This window comes from Lagenorhynchus albirostris, chromosome 7 (genome assembly GCF_949774975.1).
Source record: "Lagenorhynchus albirostris chromosome 7, mLagAlb1.1, whole genome shotgun sequence".
NCBI classification, from domain to species: Eukaryota; Metazoa; Chordata; class Mammalia; order Artiodactyla; family Delphinidae; genus Lagenorhynchus; species Lagenorhynchus albirostris.
The window spans coordinates 44835749-44855163 of record NC_083101.1 but is presented as its reverse complement, the minus strand read 5'-3'; the positions used below and the strand labels follow the sequence as shown (position 1 = coordinate 44855163).

General features: G+C 44.8%; 2 protein-coding genes across 5 annotated transcripts in view; one reads left to right on the top strand and one right to left on the bottom strand.

The window, feature by feature from the left end:
• The window catches only part of NMRK1 (nicotinamide riboside kinase 1), a 33761-nt gene extending 27832 nt beyond the window's left edge, over window positions 1-5929 (bottom strand). The window contains exons 1-2 of one of the 3 annotated variants that reach the window (XM_060154964.1): window positions 5047-5929; window positions 4415-4518 (exon numbers count right to left, since the gene is read on the bottom strand). The gene's annotated coding sequence lies outside the window, so the exon portion shown is untranslated. The remainder of the gene's footprint in view (window positions 1-4414; window positions 4519-5046) is intronic. The other 2 variants (XM_060154965.1, XM_060154963.1) reach the window with 2 other exon arrangements.
• OSTF1 (osteoclast stimulating factor 1) overlaps window positions 5494-19415 on the top strand; it is a 48835-nt gene continuing 34913 nt past the window's right edge. The window contains exon 1 of one of the 2 annotated variants that reach the window (XM_060154960.1): window positions 5494-5789. In XM_060154960.1, coding sequence (XP_060010943.1) covers window positions 5756-5789 — 34 coding nt within the window. In that variant the 5' untranslated portion in view covers window positions 5494-5755. The remainder of the gene's footprint in view (window positions 5790-19415) is intronic. The other variant, XM_060154961.1, reaches the window with a different exon arrangement.

The following is a 19415-nucleotide window of genomic DNA, read 5'->3' as shown; positions in this document are numbered from 1 at the left end:
TTCTCTTCGTTTGCACAGCTCCTGGGGTCCAGCTTTGGATTTGGCCCTGCCTCTGCATGTAGGTCACCTGAGAGTGTCTGTTCTTGGCTCAGACAGGATGGGGTTAAAGTAGCAGCTGATTAGGGGGCTCTGGCTCACTCAGGCCGGGGGGTGGGAGGAGTACAGATGCAGGGTGAGCCTGCCGCGGCAGAGGCCAGTGTGACGTTGCAACAGCCTGAGGCGCGCCACGTGTTCTCCCAGGGAAGTTGTCCCTGGATCCCGGGACCCTGGCGGTGGTGGGCTGCACAGGCTCCCGGGAGGGGAGCTGTGGATAGTGACCTGTGCTCGCACACAGGCTTCTTGGTGGCGGCAGCAGCAGCCTTAGCGTCTCATACCCATCTCTGGGGTCCGCGCTGATGCTCATAGCCGTGGCTCACACCCATCTCTGGAGCTTGTTTAGGCGGTGCTCTGAATTCCCTCTCCTTGCACACCCCGAAACAGTCGTCTCTTGCCTCTTCATCAGCTCCAGACGTTTTCCCGGACTCCCTCCCGGCTAGCTGTGGTGCACTAGCTCCCTTCAGGCTGTGTTCACGCAGCCAATCCCAGTCCTCTCCCTGGGGTCTGACCTCCAAAGCCTGAGCCTCAGCTCCCAGCCCCAACCTGCCCTGGCGGGGGAGGAGACAAGCCTCTCGGGCTGGTGAGTGCCAGTCGGCACCGATCCTCTGTGCGGGAATCTCTCCGCTTTGCCCTCTGCACCCCTGCTGCTGCGCTCTCCTCCATGGCTCCAAAGCTTCCCCCCACCCCACCCCCCCCATCTCTACCAGTGAAGGGGCTTCCTAGTGTGTGGAAACCTTTCCTCCTTCACAGCTCCCTCGCACTCGTGCAGGTCCCGTCCCTATTCTTTTGTCTCTGTTTTTTCTTTTTTTCTTTTGCCCTACCCAGGTATGTGGGAAGTTTCTTGCCTTTTGGGAAGTCTGAGGTCTTCTGCCAGCATTCAGTAGGTGATCTATAGGAGCTGTTCCACATGTAGATGTATTTTTGATGTAACTGTGGGGAGGAAGGTGGTCTCCACGTCTTACTCCTCCACCATCTTGAAGGTCTCCGGGTGCGGAGTCTTAATCACTGTGCCACCAGGGAAGTCCCTAGGGGGCCAGGTTTTAGCTGCAGCCCATTGCTTATTGACCCCTGGTATGAGGGGTGGAGGACAGCTTCATGCATGGCCCCCTAAGGCTCACCAAAGCAGTCCTGTGGATATTCCAAGGACCACTGTCATCTCTTTAAGTGAAAAGATGAAGCTCAGCTGCAGGGAACCTTAGCATAGTGGTTCTAGAAGGTTGCCTCTGACCGATGCTGCTCTTTATTCCTGACTCCTCTGGTGGGGTGACCAGGAACCTAAGCTGTGCCACCCGGGGTGTGTGGTGGCTGCGCTGGAGGCTCTCAGCTACCCTCCCAGTTCCTATCCTGTGTCCCCTGTGGGGAGGTAGTAGAGAAGAGCGTGGTGGAGAGAGGGCTGTTGTTCCTTGGCCTGTCCTCAGTTTTTTCAGAACACAGTTGGCCCTCCATGTCTGACGGTTCCACATTCACAGATCCAACCAACAGTGGTTTGAAAGTGTTTAGGGGAAAAAATTTTCAGAAAGTTCCAAGAAGCCAAACTTGAATTTGCTGCACCAGCAACTATTTACATAGTATTTTCATTGTATTTACAACTATTTCCATAGCATTTACATTGTATTAGGGATTACCTGTAATCTAGAAATGATTCAAAGTATGTGGGAGGACATGCATAGCTTATATGCAAATACTTTGCCATTTTATATAAAGAACTTGGGTATCTGCAGATTCTGGTATTCCTGGGTTGGGGGGTGTTGTCCAATCACCACCACCACCCCTACTAAGGAACAGCTGTATTCCAAATTGAGTGCAATTTAGTAAGGTTTGGTTCCACTTTCATTTACTAGACTACATGAGACAAGAATGTGATTGTGATAGAAATAAAATAACATATCAAGTTGGACATCTGAGTTTCACCAGGAGCTGCATTGTTGAATATTTATCTCCATCCACATTGCCACAGTATATCAAGGGAACAATTACATATAATGAGTATTGTAAAATAAATTTTTACATTGTAATTTTTCTGCTTTTGAATTATGTTTTACCTTATTATTACCTTTAATATGTCAGTGTAAGGCTGCCAACTATCCTTTTTTGGGAAAGGAAAGGTTACCCTTTTACAAGCAAGATGGTAGTTTGCTTACATTTTTTGGTGCTAAATGTCCTTTCTCCTATGAAATCATGCTGGCTAGGTAGTAGTAGATTGATGTCCTCAGTTGGCAAAATAAGAAAAAAAATTCATGAAAGTTTGTTATTCCTTGCTTCCACGTCACCTGTTTTTGGATAATTCATCAGAGCATAAATTCTCAAGCCTGGAGAAATAGAGCCTTAGGTATCACACAGTCCACCCCTTCATTTTACGGAAGTTGAAACTGGCCCAGACAATGGAGTGACTTGTTCAAGATCACACAGATAGTAAATGGAAAACTAGAGAGAGTTCCCTGGTGGTCCAGTGGTTAGGACCCAGCGCTTTCACTGCTGGGGCCAGGGTTCGATCTCTGGCCAGCGAACTAAGATCCTACAAGCTGTGAGGTGTGGCCAAAAAACAAAACTAGAAACAAAACTAAACCAAGTGAGTTAACTTCTTTCCATCTTTCTAAGCTGCTAAAAAGCACTTTATTACCAAGAGCAAAGGAAGGATGTTGCACAGGTGCTGGCTTAATTGTGAGGCTCTCATGTATAATAGATGTTATTTTGATTGATGTATTATTGATGGGGCATTTTCTGTATCCACTGAATGGCAAGGACTACTAGTCTCCTGTGCTTCTTGCCACATCTATGCGTACACATGAGGATGTTGTACTGATTACCTAGCGTGTAAATAACAAGGAAGTGTGGCTGAAGCACTTGAAATAGGCTTGAGGCAGTTATTTGGGTGGAAAATCTAACAATTCTGAAACTAACAGTAAGGGAGTCAAGAATCTTCTTATGAAATCTCCTGGGCTCGGGAGAGAACTCCCAGTCAAATGCCAGTTTTTACCAAAATAGGAACCCTCACTTCTATATTAGTTAGCAGTTTTAGCCTTTCCAAGGCAGTGTTTGGGTAAATATTGGGCACAGTCCATTAGCAATGAACAGGTGACACTGTGGTGGGAGGTTAGGGAATTGAGAGAAGCAGAAGCAAGACCTATGGCTGGGCTGAGTGGCTGGGGTGTGGGATGGGTATAGCAATCCCAGAAGCCATGTATTTCAAAACCAGTGTTGGATGCACAGGGCAGCTTCAGGTGAACTCCAAGCTCAGCCCTGGCACTGTCCATCTCCACACCATGTTCTATTATTTCACTGCCTGCTGTCCCGTTTAAGAACTATTTTAAAATCACATTTAAAAAGCTTGCACTCCAGAGGTGCCAGGCTCCAAAAATACATAGAAGTAGACTTCAATGAATGAAACACAATCTCCATCCCCTACAAACTGTAAATCACTAGATGTCTCCGGAGAGACAACCATTTGGACTTTCTAACCTCCTCAATCCAGGGCAGTCAATTACTAGGAGTACATACCACTGCCACTCTTGTGGGATATTTATGTACAGTTGACCCGTGAACAACTCAGGGGTTGGATATGTCAACCTCCTCACAATCAAAAATCCACATATAACTTTACTCAGCCCTCTGTATCCACCATTCTGCGTTCTCAGATTAAAACAACCTTGGATTGTGTAGTACTGCAGTATGAATTTAGTGAAAGAAATCCGAGTATAAATAAACATATGCAGTTAAAACTTGTGTTGTTTAAGGGTCAACTGTACTCTATTCTCCCAGTAAGTGCAAGGCTTTCCTCAACAGCAGAGTGAATTTGCTTAGGAGGAGGAGAACAGATGAAGATGGCAAACAGCAAATCCAAAATGAGTACTTTTAATTTTTTTATACTTTTTTTAACCCTAAGTAAAATATGTTGTTGAGTCCTTTTTTCATAACTGGTATGTGTTTACTATATTTAAATTATTTCACTACTAAATACGGTACATTTTGGATTCTAAAAGAGTGAAATGTTTCAGGACTTCTCACTCATTTATTTAATTCAATATTTTGATTATCTTCTATGTGACAGGGTAGTCTTTTTCTACTATTTTCTAAACTTTGCTCCTTTTTGGTAAATGCCAAGGCTGGCGTGTTTGAATACACAACCCTTGCCCAGTTCTCTTGGAATCACTCTGTCACTAACCCCTAGTAGAAACTTCAAAGCTTCATTTTACATAGACTCTCACGTAAAGTTTTTCTTTTCAATTTTTCTTCCCCCAAACATACAAGCGATTTATCATATTGCCTGTGCTATTTTGAATTTACACACGGTGCATTTATTGTCTGCTCCAGCCCTTACCTCTCAGTGGAAATTCAGTTGGCTAGGTCTGGGGTCGGCAAACTTGCTCTGCAAAGTGCTAGATGGTAAATGTTTTTGGCGTTGCGGGCAGCTGCTCAACTCTGCTGTTAGGAAGTGAAAGCGGCCGCAGACAATACATAAGCAAATGACAGTGGCTCTGTTCTAATAAAACTTTATGGACACTGAAATTTGAATTTCATATAATTTTCACGTGCCACAAAATCTGCTTCTTTTGATTTCTTTTAAGCCATTAAAATAAACTTGAAAACCATTCTTAGGCTGTACAATAACAGGCAGCAAGAGGGCCGCAGTTAGTCAACCTCAACGCTAGAGGAGTCAAGCTGTCTCCTCTGGCAGGGACCTGACCCTGACCTCAGTGACTTCTCCCAACCACCTGTCCGGTCTCTAGAAGGCAGACTCCCGTTTTCAGGATTATAAGGGGGCGTGAGGGCACTACACCATCACGAGTGCACGTCCTCCTTGGCAGGCCACTTATCAGCCCATTTAGGGTGGTAGGAGTCCCAAAAGGGCTTGCAAGACACAACGGGGCTCGGGCTCCAGCGCAGTAACACTCTGGAAACACCTCCAGGCCCCAGGGAGTCTGCGCGGCGGGGCGTCAGGCAGGTACTCACCGGGCGCCAGTTCGAGTGGTCCCAAGCAAAGCGGCACAGGCTATTGCCAAGCGCGCCTGTCACTAACCCGCCGCAACCCCCGAAGCTCGTTAACCGAGAGGCCCACGGCCCCTTCTCCCGTGCCCCTCCCGGGTGAGAGGCGACGCAGGGTAGAGGTGGCCACTTAGGGCTCTGCCCAACCCTGAGCGGACGCGGCGCCCGGCTCCGGCCGGCGTTGGATGGGGCGGGATTCCGGCGAGCGTGGTTGCGCGCGCGCGCTCCTGCCCAGTCCAGCCCTTTCCCGTCCGGGGCGCGCGCGCAGCCAGGCCGGCCCCGGCGCGAGCCTGCGGCGCCCCCGTTCGGCTCCCGCTGGTTCGGCCGCCGCGCGCGCCGCCGTGCGCGCCGCCGTGCGCGCCGCCCGCGCTCCTGCAGCGGCGAAGCTGGCAGCCGGGGAGCCAATTAGCGCTCCGCGAGGCAGCGGCTACTTCCTCGTCTGCCCGGCTGCGCGCTCTGGACAGCTCTGTCGGCCGCGGGGCGGGGCGGGGCACTTCGCCGAGCTGCTCTGCCTGCCTCTGCTCATCCGGCTTCCCGGGGTGGACGCAGGTCCTTGAAGGCGCACCACTGCAAACCAGACATAAAGAAACTCTGAGGCGCCCGGAGTGCCGGCTGGAGGGGCATTCGGTTGGCTTTTCGTGCGTGGTCTTTAGAATCAGCCGCTCCAGGAAGAGAGATGTCGAAGCCGCCACCCAAACCGGTCAAACCAGGTAAGGAAGGTGCTCGCTGGGTCCCCTGGCCGCTGCCGTGCCCTGCGCTCCCTCTGCCACTTGGCAGGGCAGATCAGGCACGTACCCGGCCCCGAGCCTCGCTTTCGATGCCACCCATCAGGGTGAGAGTTGTTAGCGTTGCTGTGTTCGCTGCAGGGGACGGATCGTTTTGGATAGCAAGAAGATTTTCGAGGAATTTTTTAAATTTGATTTTTAAAGAGGAGTCACCCTCGGCTTTGCAGCATTGTCATTCGCTGCAACTTTCCAGTCGACGTGATGGCTACGTCCCATTGAGATTTCCTGGAAGACAGGGCCATTGATCTCCCTTAGGAAAAAAAAAATTAAATAAATGTCTTGAAATGGTTTTTTAGCCACTTCCTCTTTTTTTTTTTTTTTTTCAGTGTGTGTCGTTGTCAAGTTTGAGCTCTTGACCGGCCAAAGCGAACGGGAAGTGCGCTGCTGGTAGGGTGGGGTGGGTGAATGAGTGTCCGCAAATTGACCTCGAGATCTTGGGAAAAGCTTTTAGAAAGCTGTACTCGAGCTCCTGACTAGAAGAATCTAGGCTGCGGCAGAGTAATCTCAGCTATTACTATTCGGAAGTGTCACTTTATCATGCAGTACAAGCCGTTTGCCTCCGCTCCCTCAGTGAATTAGGCGAGTTAAACTGGAGAGGGTGAGCTTACTAAGTTCCTCAAGCAGCTTTCTTGGCCGATAGTCCTTGTTCATTTTTTATTCGATCCTTGGAATATTTTCTGGGACATGGAGAAAGGAGAATTTAAAAGCGACTGAGGTATTTCAGTTCAACACTGTAATAAACTCTTTCGTGCATTCATTGAGTAGGTAGTTACTGAAAACGTGGGAAATGGAAGAGAAGTGGCTCTTACATACTCTGAACTTTTTTCTTCCAATCTCATGCAACTTCATTCAGTATAGCACAGGCTGAAATTTATCCATTTACATCAAATTTCGAAGTAACCTTGATTAGGAAGGAGTAATTTCAGTGATTAATTTTTTTCTTGATTTTTCTAAACTTTAGTCAAGCACTTCAACTTTCATGATTATCCAGTTTTCTTCCTTTACCATCATACAGTGGTAGTTTCAAATCATTTTATTTGAAAATTATGTACATACTCACATATATGACATAGTCATTCACTGAGGACTTAAATTTTGCTGGGCTGGGTGTGACTTTGTTGGGACTTTGGCTCCGCTGTGAGCGATGGTGGAGAAAGGCTGGAAGTGGGCTCTGTGCTTCTTTAGATATGGAGTCTGATGAGGAATTTGCATTTTAAGTCTGTTTGTAGGACGCAGCAGCCTTCTAAACTCAGATGTAAATCAGGACCTCAAGTAACCAACAAAGAAGAGTTGTTCTTTGATAGCTAAACAGAGTACTTTATTTCAAAGATGGTCCTGAAAAGCCGTTCATGAGGTTTTTCATCTCTAGACGTTAAGTGATGTCTGTGCTGTAGCAGGAGGGACATCAACGTGATGTGTCTGTGTGTGTTTGCTGAGGTGTGGCTTAGGGATCACACGGCCATGGCCGTGAAAGCCCGGAATACTAACCAATAAGGCCACCGAGGAACTCCCTCACAAAGACTTTTTAAAAAGAGACTTTATTCTGAGTCTTGAGGTAAAGATGGGCCAAAAGATGTTGAATGAGATTTGGACTAGAATCCTCTCATTTTAAGCACGTTTGATAACCTTCCTCTGTAGTTGGAAGCCTGATGTCTGACCTTGACCAATTCTTTTAAATGGCTTATTGATTTTGGTGGTGGAAGTAAAGTGGCATAAATATTTCGCTTGTCTTGGGAAAATAAATTAGTGGGACTTTGAAGAAGCATATGTCAGTGTTTTGGGTTCTTTCATATTTACAGTAAAAACACCATAAAACTTCAAAGATGTCACACATATGTTGCTTATATAACACCTTTGAGAGGGAAAAGGTTTTCACCTAAAATGATCTGAAGTTTTGTATAATTTTTTCTTCTCTGAATAAATGAATTAGTTAAAGGTGAGATACGGAGTTGGCTCGAGGTGTGCACATGAATAATTCTCCTTCATAAACTTGATGCTCTGTTAATACCTGATGGCAGAATAAAGTCTGAGAAACATCTTGAAAACTCCAGAATGATGATGATGATTATAATAGTAATAGTTAACATTTATTTGGCCCTGAGTGTCAGGCACTGTGCCAAGTACTTTGTATGCTCTGTCTCATTTAATTGTTCTAACTTCCCTATGAGGTGGATCCTAATATCCCCATTTTATGGATGAAGTAGGACTTAGTGAGGTTAAATAAACTCTGTAAGGTCTCAAAGCTAGGAAGTGGTTGGTTTGGCCTGGGAATGGAACAAAAGCCTTAACTGGAGTCTATGCATTTTGGGCAGAGAAACCTGTGAGGGTTCTATTAGGTTGGAGTGGGTTTACTTGGGCAGCCACCTTTATTAACTTACGCAGTTGTATTATTTGCATTTGCTTTGTATAGCTCCCCTCTTTAATTGGATCTGTATTAGACTATTTGACACTTAAAATTGTTTTTTAATTTTATATTGGAGCATAGTTGATTAACAATATTTGACACTTTTTGAGAGTAGAATAGTCTCTTGTTTCTTTGTAACTGCACAGCAACTAAACTTTGTATGTGTGGCAGTTACATAAAAAGTCTTGATACATAATAAAGTCTTTGTCTAGAAGAAAGCAGGGGAGACTGTGATTGGGCATATCTTGTAGCTTCACATTAAATAGCAAAGGCTGGAGGCAGTGTCCATCAACACGACTTCTGGAAGTAGTGGGGTCCCCTCCCTCTTGTGTTTTCAGCATTCCCATGGTTTGACTTCAATGAGACTAAGTGATGAGCTTTTCTGACATGCCTCTGTAAGGGAGAAAAAAACTTTTCCTCTACCCCTCTTAGGTTTGATATCTAGTTACTGTGAATTAACTGAATTAAAGTAACAAAAAACCAGATTAACAGGAGGAAAAGGCATACAAGTTGAATTGATGTTTTTAATTTTATGTGTATAAGGGCTATAAAGAAAAGAAGTGAAAATCCAAAGAAGTGGTTAGACTTGGACGTTTATATACCAGTTTAACAAAGGGCAACACATTGTAGAGAAGTGACTAAAAGGAAAGAGGCGTTGAACTTCTGGGGGAGTAAATTGTGGGAAGGTAGAGATATGGGGAAACTAATGGAAAATAAGAGTTATTTTAGTAAGGTTTGCTTATGCACACTCATCTCTGTGCCATCTCTATCTATCCCTGGTGATAAGAGTTCTTCTCCTCTGTCTTTAATGGGGGACCTACAGGAGGAGGATACCTTCATGGGGAATTTATGCCTTGCTTTCAGGCAGATGGGGGAGGGCTCAGAGTTCTTCCTGTGTCTGCTTTTTCTCAATTGCCTTCAACTCAAAATAATCCTTATGCCAAAGTGGCATATTTTGGGTTGATATTTTCTGATCCCCTTCACCTCATACTTCACGTCCAATGAAGACCATCGCCAAATTTGTCCTCACTTGCTTAATGGCCGGGGGAAGCAAAATACATGGGAGTGAGGAGAGGAAGAGAGAGAGGGGGCAGACACACCCTTTTAGTGGGCTGATGTGAACTATTAAGTCAAAATTCTCTATTGACTTGTCATTCATATTTCAATAAAGCTGGGGAAAAAAGATTCTCTATCAGATAAATTAAGGGACTTTGGGAAAAGAGTTTCAGACACCAGTATGGAAAGAGATTTCTGATTCTTACTGCATGGTACTCTATTGTATTTATTTAAACCAGACCCGTATTAAAATGTGCTTCGATTGTTTCCACTCTTTTGTTATAACAAATAGTGTTACAACAACCTTGTTGCTTACCTGTGTGAGTATATCCACAGGACAAAGTCCTGGCAGTGGCATTGTTGTGTCAGAGGGTATGTGCGTTGCCATATTCACAGACATTTCCAAAATGCTCTCCAAAGAGGTTGTACTAATATACTTTCCTACCAAAAATGTGTGAGCATGCCTTACATGGAAAAATTACAACGCATGTGATAGGAGATATTATCAAAGTGTGGTCAGAGGTCTAGGAAGTACAAGGCAAGGAGCTTGAGGAAGCCGAAAAGGTGTCACAGAAGAGGGGAAAATTAAGCAGGGTCTTGAATGCTGAGTAAGAATTTGGTAGGCAGAAAAGAGGGAAAAGTCGTTTGACGTGGACAGAAATGAAATAACTTGGCATGACGTCCTGCCCACGTTTGATTGACTGCGTAGGAGCTGAGCTTCTCTCACAGAAGCCAGGGGGATTTGGTGTGGAACTGTGAACCAGAGAAATTTGTTCTGAATTAAAGAGAAAGCTGTTTGCCTAGTGTAGCAGGTTGTGGAAAACAGTATCGCTGCACACAGAAAGCAAGCATTGGAACGTCCACACGTGAGCCATCTACTCATGTGCTTCTCTGTTTGTTAGAGTGTTAACAAGAGCTGTGGGTGGTAGTTTGCAGAAATGAGTTAAAGAGGGCCACAGCTTCAGCTCACTTACACAAGTTACTGGTGGGACTGCTGAGGCCACCTCCTTTTTATTAGTTCTTGCCAGTTGTTTCCCACTCACTGTTTGAGTATCTGTAGAATTTTTAGAAAGTTACAAGCAAATCCCTCAACTTACTCTCAGGGTAAGAGTTAGGGGAGAGTTTTGTATTTGTGCATTTTGATTAGCATGTTCGACTTGTTAGCATTCCTTAGAATTTGATAAATTACCTTGGTTTTATATTCTTGGAACGAAAGAATGTACTCATTCTTTTCTTTTTTTTGTACCCCCTTGTGGACATGAATTTATTAGAGGAGCCAGGTCAGAGTGGGTACAAGTTGCAGGTTGAGAGGAAGGGGCAGGGGGCATGGGCAGCCCTGCCAGCCTGAAGCCAAGAAGACAGGAGGCCGGAGGGGGCACAGCCAGTAGAGCACTGAGTCAGCAGGCGAGCAGACAGGCTGTTCTTCACCCTCCAAGTGTCAGGGCCGACGGCAGAGCAGCAGCTTCGAGAGGGTGTGGAGAATGTAGGTGCCTGGCTCCAGTTGCAGCTAGGTGGGCAGGACAGTGAGGAAGCGCCCCACCCCAGGGGTCTTCAGCCACTGAGAGACAAGCTTGGGAGGGAGGGCGGTGCCACTCAGGGTTTTGGGAAGGGCACTTGGGTAAGACGGGCAAAAGGTGGAGATGGTGGCTGTAGCAAGAGGGCAAGCCACAGAGGGGACAGTGGGATGGCGAGAGGCCGGGGGTCCCGGGGTTGGGGGGAGGGATCTGAGGGTTCCTTCCCAGTCTGGTGCTCCTGTTTCCCAGGGAACCTAAAAGCAATGTAAATTCAAATTCAGGAAGACCCTAGAGATGGATCTAGGGTCTCTAGACCAAGTTGATTCTCTTGCTGGAGGGTCTGCCTCCAGCCTCTTACAATGATCTGAAAGCAGCCCTAGAGAGTCTTTCTGGCATCCCCTCACTCCAGGGATTTTGGTAGGTTCTGAGAAACTCATGGGTTCTATTTCAGGATTCTCTCATCTGTGAGGAAAGGCTTGATTCAACTCACTTGTATGAGACAAGGAAATTACTTCCACCTGGAGGGTGTTCTGGAGTGGCTGTTACCTTCTTGGAACTGCTTGACCCAATCCATGCTTAGGGGGAGGACCCCTCCAATTCCAGCTCTCTGAGCCTAGATGAGGGCAGCTAGAGGCTGAGAGGAGCGCCTCCAGGCTTTTGGCACCGTTGGCAGGTATCTCAAGGCTCCCGATTTGGAAGATTCCAGAGTCTCATATTTCCTTTCTTGGAAACCAGACTCTTAGGACTATCTCTAAAATGTTGCCTATCCATGTTTACAGGGTTTGGGGGCTGCTTTTGGGGCCCGTTGTTTTGATGAGTCAGTGCAAGTTTGTTGACAGTAGCCCTGGGAGGACCTAAACTGGTTTTTCAGGCGAAGAAACTGGCTGGGAAACATAGCAACAGACACCATTCCCTCCAAAGTTCGTTTCTGAACCGGAGATAGTTTTCAACGTTGTTTTTCTGTTGAGGAGTAAATCATTCTCTGTTATTCGTCTGTACTCAGGTACTAAATCTAAGACACCCAAGCAGCTGCTAACCACAGCCTGGGCCTACGTTAAGCAGAGCCGTGAAGTGGGAGTCAACTGCTTAGGGCGACTGCCCACTTCCCCTTTCAGGGAGTCTGTCCCATCCATAGGGCTGCTTCTAGTTCTTGCCTAACACCTTGCCACTCTTGAGGGCCAATTCTATACCTAAATATTGGGTCTCTAAATGGTCCCTAGGACTTGACACTGGTTTAGTAGGAGCTCTGTTCTCCATAATGGGTTCCTGCCCATTTCCTGATTCGTGGTTGGTACTGGGTCTCTCTGATGTTTTGACTTCTAGCCAGGCACTCTCTTATTAACTGGCCCTGGGATATCTGCTGCCCTGAACCCTTGTCATTAGCTTGCTTGGACACGTGCTCCATGTTGTACGGCCCTTTGGCTAACGCACCCGTGCCTTTCCAATATGCTGTGACCTTAAGATTGGCTTCGGTCTGTGTCTGCTCTTAGATGGATTTCCCCTGGGGCACCCATCCTTCAGACCTAACCTTTGGCACACCTGAGTGCCGTAGCCAGTTGTTGTTGGAGCTCTGATTTTGGTACCTCTGGGACCAGGGCCACATGCCCAGAGAGCCTTATAATATCCCGCTCAGGACCATTCTGGTTTTCGTTGCTGACATCACCTGGAACTTGGTTTCCTCTTGTCTTAGTTCCACGGGCCTCTGAGAATAAACTCACTGCTTCACATCTGATGAGTAAATTCACCTGCAGTATTAAATCAATCATTGATTTATCAAAATCCCCTTCCCCAATGTGCTTATATTAAAAAATAAGCTATAAGTAAGATTCCTGAGACAGAAATACGCTTTTCAAATGAAGTAGTCTTTAGTAATAGGAATTTAAGCATAAAGATGGGCTAATTAGGGCAGATATTCTAGAACCAAGCTGTGATCTGGAGGAGAGGGATGCAGTATATAGTAATGGGAAATGGACATTAGTTTTGGGGTGAAGTTCTGGTCCCAGTTTTTTTTTTTTTATTAACTTGCTAGGTCACTTTGATAAGCAGTCCCTAGACTACTCTGGGCCTCAGTTTTTCATTTGATTCTAAATCTGATTCTGAATTTTTATTGCCTTAGGCTGACTTTTCAGATAATTCCCCAAGTTTCTACATGATTTCATCCTGTGCTTTTTATAGAGGCCCTGGACAGTTTCGATAAGCCCTACCCATCTTCCTGCTACTATCAGTGTTCAGTGCCACGTGAATGCAAACATGGAGGAATTAAATACTTTTTAAAGGCAGTTCATAAATCCAGATTTCTATGAGAGAGAGAGAAAAGAGAGAGAAGGATGGGAAGTGGGTTAGGGTGGGGACATAATGTATTCTTAATTAGGTCTGATCTGATTTCATTCAGGTCTCTGGCTACACAGGGCAGTGGAGTTTTGGGTTTGTTTTTTTTTTGCAGCTGCCTAGAAGGCAACATTGGGATGGCTCTGCAGAAATGTGTCTGGGGTCTGCATGCACGGATTCCAGTAAGACCCTCGCAAAATGTAGCCATCATGTGGACGTTTGTGTTTGGAAAATGTATAACATTAATTATAACTCAATAATATCAGCTCCATAGATTTGAGATCTAAGAATATATCTTCGGCTAGTTTTGTTTTTTGTTTTTTTGGGCTGCGTTGGGTCTTCATTGCTGCGCACAGGCTTTGTCTAGTTGTGGTGAGGGGAGCCTACTCTTCGCTGTGGTGCATGGGCTTCTTGTGGTGGCTTCTCTTGTTGCAGAGCACGGGCTCTAGGTGCACGGGCTTCAGTAGTTGTGGCATGCAGGCTCAGTAGTTGTGGCACATAGACTTAGTTGCTCTGCGGCATGTGAGATCTTCCTGGACCAGGGCTTGAACCCATGTCTCCTGCATTGGCAGGCCGATTCTTAACCGCTGCGCCACCAGGGAAGCCCTTTGGCTAGTTTTTAGAAATTAATTCTCTGTGTAAAATACTGTTCAGAATCCCCTTTTCTCCTTGTTTTTTTTTTCCTGTCTTTATTGGAGGTGATAGTTTTAAGCCATGAATTCAAGTTCAGACCTCGCCGTATAGAAATTCTCACATTTCATTCCAGGAAGGAGGGTTTTCAGTGCTTCTCTCTAAAAGAGGATTGACAGTCTTCCTCTAAGAGAGTGGTTCTCAGCCCACCCATCGCTCTGTCAGTTATGTAGATCTGACACAAGAAACCAACTTTTTAAAGAAAATAACATTTACATGCTTACAGGGCTTCTGATATAATGACAGTGTTAAGAACATAGAATTGTACTGACGGGAATAAGTTTTATTGCTATAACTTTAGAACTCACACACAAAAAATTTGTTTCATAGTTAAAAATTATTATAGTGCTCTTGAGTGTTAATTTTCCACTAAACATCTTTAAGACTATAGGTAAAGAACTTCAATTTGTCAGGACAGATGACAAGAGAAGGCGGGGTACTTCTGCATCTGGACGGTGGGTACTGAAGGAGGGCAAATTCCTAGTAATTATTATGAAAGCCTGCAATTTGGATGACCGTTGCATATTGGTGGAAAGCCACTGCCCTAGAGAGCGTGGAGTTTTCCCTCTTCTGTCCCTGTGGGCAGAGAGGTTATTTTCACTGTCTACCAATCCACATTGTAAACAACGAATAGTTCTGCAAGCTCAAGGGAAGGGACCAGCAGTACTCCTAGAAGTTTAAGAACAAATTCCAATGTTTCAATACTTTGCCTTCCCCCATGACCGTGTGTTAATAAAAAAGAGACGTGATCTTCTGGGCATCCATTAATGAAAAAGAGTTAAGAAAAAGTCCAGAGCAATTTGCAGTCTCAGGAGTAGGTGTGAAAGGTGCCTTGGGCCTTCTAGTGGCTAAGGTTAGTCACTGAAAGTAAGTGTAGAACCCTCAGGGATGTTATCCCAGCTCCTGCCCAAGGCCTTGAGTAGAAAGGAGATTTTCATAAGAATGGTCCTGCAATTATTACCCTATGTTAATTATAACCCCAGAAAACTAGAGCTTTTTGTTTGTCTCTCTGTAGCCTTGTCCTTCTCTAGGGGAAATCCTAAGGACTCCCTTCTCTCTTCCTCTGTTCCTCCTCCCAACGGCTGATCTGGTTTGGGAAAATACCTGAACATTTCTTGGGGTTAAGATTCTCCCCTGACCTTTTCCAGGAGTCACTTGGTCTCTTTGGGTCTTCCCAGACCTTCCAGCTGTAGCCCCTCCTTTCCATAGACAATCTTGACTTTCAGGACCAGGTGAGTTGGGCAGAGGAACTCATCACCTAGGGCATCCCCTTGCCAGGGCTGAGTCTTCAACAATGCCAGGTCTGGCCCTGGAATGGCCGATGGGCGTAGCTTCCACTAGAGGTGTCATGTCCAACGTTTCTGGGGCCACCGGGCAAGGCTCACCACTTTCATGCCAGGAACGTGACCCTTTGGAATACTTCATAAACCTTTTGAAGGAGCACTGTTGTGTGACTTGAGAAAGGATGCAATTAGGGAAACAATTTCCAGTTTAAAAGCTGTTGTCTTAGTGAGTAGATGATCTTAGAAGGAATGAATGTCTTAGACATCTTGTTGGTTTCCTATAGATGGCCTCTCTGAATTCACTTTCCTGGTTTTGGTTCTGTTATAATTTTGGATAGGGACTTTTTTTTTTTAACATCTTTATTGGAATATAACTGCTTTACAATGGTGTGTTAGTTTCTGCTTTAAAACAAAGTGAATCAGCTATACATATATCCTCATATCTCCTCCTTCTTGGGTCTCCCTCCCATCCTTCCTATCCCACCCCTCTAGGTGGTCACAAAGCACCGAGCTGATCTCCCTGTGCTATGCGGCTGCTTCCCACTAGCTATCTATTTTACATTTGCTAGTGTATATAAGTCCATGCCACTCTCTCACTTCATCCCAGCTTACCCTTTCCCCTCCCCTTATCCTCAAGTCCATTCTCTACATCTGCGTCTGTCTTTATTCCTGTCCTGCCCCTAGGTTCTTAAGAACCATTTTTTTTTAGATTCCATATATATGTGTTAACATATGGTATTTGTTTTTCTCTTTCTGACTTACTTCACTCTGTCTGACAGACTCTAGGTAACCATCCACCTCACTGCAAATAACTCAATTTAGTTTCTTTTTATGGCTGAGTAATATTCCACTGTATATATGTGTCACATCTTCTTTATCCATTCATCTGTCGATGGACACTTTGGTTGCTTCCACGTCCTCGCTATTATAAATAGTGCTGCAATGGACATTGTGGTACATGACTCTTTTTGAATTATGGTTTTCTCAGGGTATATGCCCAGTAGTGGGATTGCTGGGTTGTATGGTAGTTCTATTTTTAGTTTTTTAAGGAACCTCCATACTGTTCTCCATAGTGGCTGTATCAATTTACATTCCCACCAACAGTGCAAGACGGTTCCCTTCCCTCCACACCCACTCCAGCATTTATTGTTTGTGGTGGATAGGGACTTTTTCAGAGTCTCTCATATGTGCTGCAGAAGAAAATTTTAATTCTTTTTCTGAACTGAGAGGGGCTCAGTTTCAAGGTTATTGCTTATTCTTTGCCATCTAATTACTTTTTCCTGTTGTGTTTGATAATATTTTTCACACATCCAGAGTTTGTATTATTATACAAGAGTTCTAGGATTAACTAGAAATAGTAAAATGCTCTCGCTACAGATTTGACCCCTGTGTGTCCATCCGGTAAGCATGAAGTGAGTACTTTACTTAAGCTCTGTTCTATATCTCTAGAGATTCTCTTATTCTTCTTTTAGATACAGTGTATATCTTTGTCCCTATATCAGGTTTTAAAGGGGTTCTGCTTGAAATAAAGGAAACATTTTTATCATCATGTTCTCTTGCTAGCGTGTATCTTTATAGAGGGCTAAAACCATTTTTGTTGCTGTCTTTGCAAATTTTTATTTCCCATGTACTAATTCCCAAGGAATTAGTCATTCATGATGTCTGAAGTTTAAGCTTGTCCATTTATTATTTGCTCAAATTAAAAAAAAAATCTCTTGAAATAAAATAATTTCCAAGGCCATTTTTTAATATATTCTGAGAATATTTTATTATTGCAAGGAGTACCAGATATCTAAACCTGAAAATTTTCCATTTGGTCTCTAAACACTGGTTACACACATTCATACAGTAAATGTAAGAATAAGTATTTTTGGTGAAAAATTTTTCGTTTTGTGTGTGTGTGTGTGTGTGTGTGTGTTTCCTTGATCCTGATGTGCAAAATATTTCTTAATGTGGGTATCAGAAAAATTTGAGAAATCTCTAGCGCATCTGTGTTCTGGTCCCCAGCCTAATCTCTCACCATTTCTCCTGCCAGGCTTCAGGCACATTGATCTACGTGACATTCCTGGGCCACCCTTTCTGGCCTCCAGCCCCTCTGTCTGTATACTGCTCTGTTTCCCAGGTCTGCCCTACCCTGTCGCCTGCCTCTCTTTGCCACTCCTGTCATTTTTCCAAAAACAAAGTGTGTGCCCTCTCCCATACAGCCAGCACTGACCTAAGAGTTTACCCACTGTCTGTGTTGCTTACATGATCCCTGTATTCTCATTTTTGTGAGCATACTTGGCATTACAGTTGCTTGTCTTTCCACCAATTCTTTTTCTTAGTAGTGAGATCAGAGAGTGAAAGAGGACAAAGGAGGGGAATTCCCTGGTGGTCCGGTGGTTAGGACTCCATGCTCTGCTTGCTGAGGGCCCAGGTTCGATCCCTGGTTGGGGAACTAAAATCCCACAAGCCGTGCGGTGTGGCCAAAAAAAAGAAAAGGACTCATGTTAATAAATATTCTGCCGATAAATAAAGTACACGTAATTTTTAGGTTGTCCTTCAATAGGGCATTAAAAAAGACCATGTTTTCCTGGTTATGTATGGGATTTGTATTCTTTGTAGACAATTAAGAAAATAGAGAATAAACATGACTCATAGTTCTACCACCCAGAGATTACATTGTGTTGTTTCCTCCCAGTTTTTCTTCTGTGAATATCTTTATATTACATAGCTGATTGTATGTATAAATTACCACCAGTGATATTATATTTACATAACATAAGCATATCCCCCAAAGCTAATTTTTTTAAAGATCATGATAAATCCTTTTTTTTTTTTTTTTGCGGTACGCGGGCCTCTCACTGCTGCGGCCACTCCCGCTGCGGAGCACAGGCTCCGGACGCGCAGGCTCAGCGGCCATGGTTCACGGGCCCAGCCGCTCCGCGGCATGTGGGATCTTCCCGGACCGGGGCACGAACCCGCGTCCCCTGCATCGGCAGGTGGACTCTCAACCAATGCGCCACCAGGGAAGCCCCCATAAATCCTTTTTTTATTATTATTGTGGTAACCTGTATAACAACATATGTATACATTTACATGTTCATTCATATCTGTAATTCTGTATTCATTGCTGTTATGGACTGAACGTTTATGTTCCCCCAAAATTCATGTATTGAAGTCCTAACCCCCAGTGTGATGGGGATGGGGCCTTGGGGAAGTAATTAAGGTTAGATTGGGTCATGAGGGTGGGGCCCACATGATGGGATTAGTGTTTTTGTAAGATGAGGAAGAGAGATCTCTTTATCTGTGCCTGTACAGAGGAAAGGCCATGTGAGCACACAGTGAGAAGACAGCCATCTGCCAGCCAGGAAGAGTGCTCTCACCAGTACCCAAATTGACCAGCACCTTGATCCTGGACTTCCTAGCCTCTAGAACTGTGAGAAGTAAATGTTTGCTGCGTAAGCACCCAGTCTATAGTATTTTGTTGAGGAAGCCTGAGCTGACTGAGGACAATGACTATAGGTTTCAAAAATGACAACTTAAAACTCTCATTGAATTGTTTTTTTTTTTTTTTTTGCTGTACGCGGGCCTCTCACTGTTGTGGCCTCTCCCGTTGCGGAGCACAGGCTCCGGACGCGCAGGCTCAGCGGCCATGGCTCATGGGCCCAGCCGCTCCGCGGCATGTGGGATCCTCCCGGACCCGGGCATGAACCCGTGTGCCCTGCATCGGCAGGCGGACTCTCAACCACTGCGCCACCAGGGAGGCCCCCCATTGAATTTTTTAATAGCCACTAAGGGATATAACATTAGATATTATGCTTTGTTTGCTTAACAGAAGCATTTCAGTTTCTCTGTGGGGGTCTTGTGAATGATAAATTATCTAATATACAGGATACCTAGGGTATATATATAATATAGGATATATATATCTAATATACAGGATATATGTAATATATAGAGTTTTGATAAGGCCATCTTGCCAGTGAAGATAAAAACTCAAGGAATAAGGAATAAGGTAAAAACGTATAGTAATTAATAAAAGCTAACACTTATGGGCACATGCAATACCTCAGGAACTGCTCTCAGTACTTTACATGTATACATTTGTTTAAACCCCTTTAATCCCAGTGTGCCAACATTAACAGCTCAGACCTTTTGGGCCACATCCAGAGTGTTTAGAGCATGAGCCCTGGAGCCAGACGGCATGGGTTTAAACCTCATCTCTGCCGCTTCCTAGCTGTGTAGACCTGGACTAGTTACCCCTTCTAACCTCCGTTTCCTCAGCTGTAACATA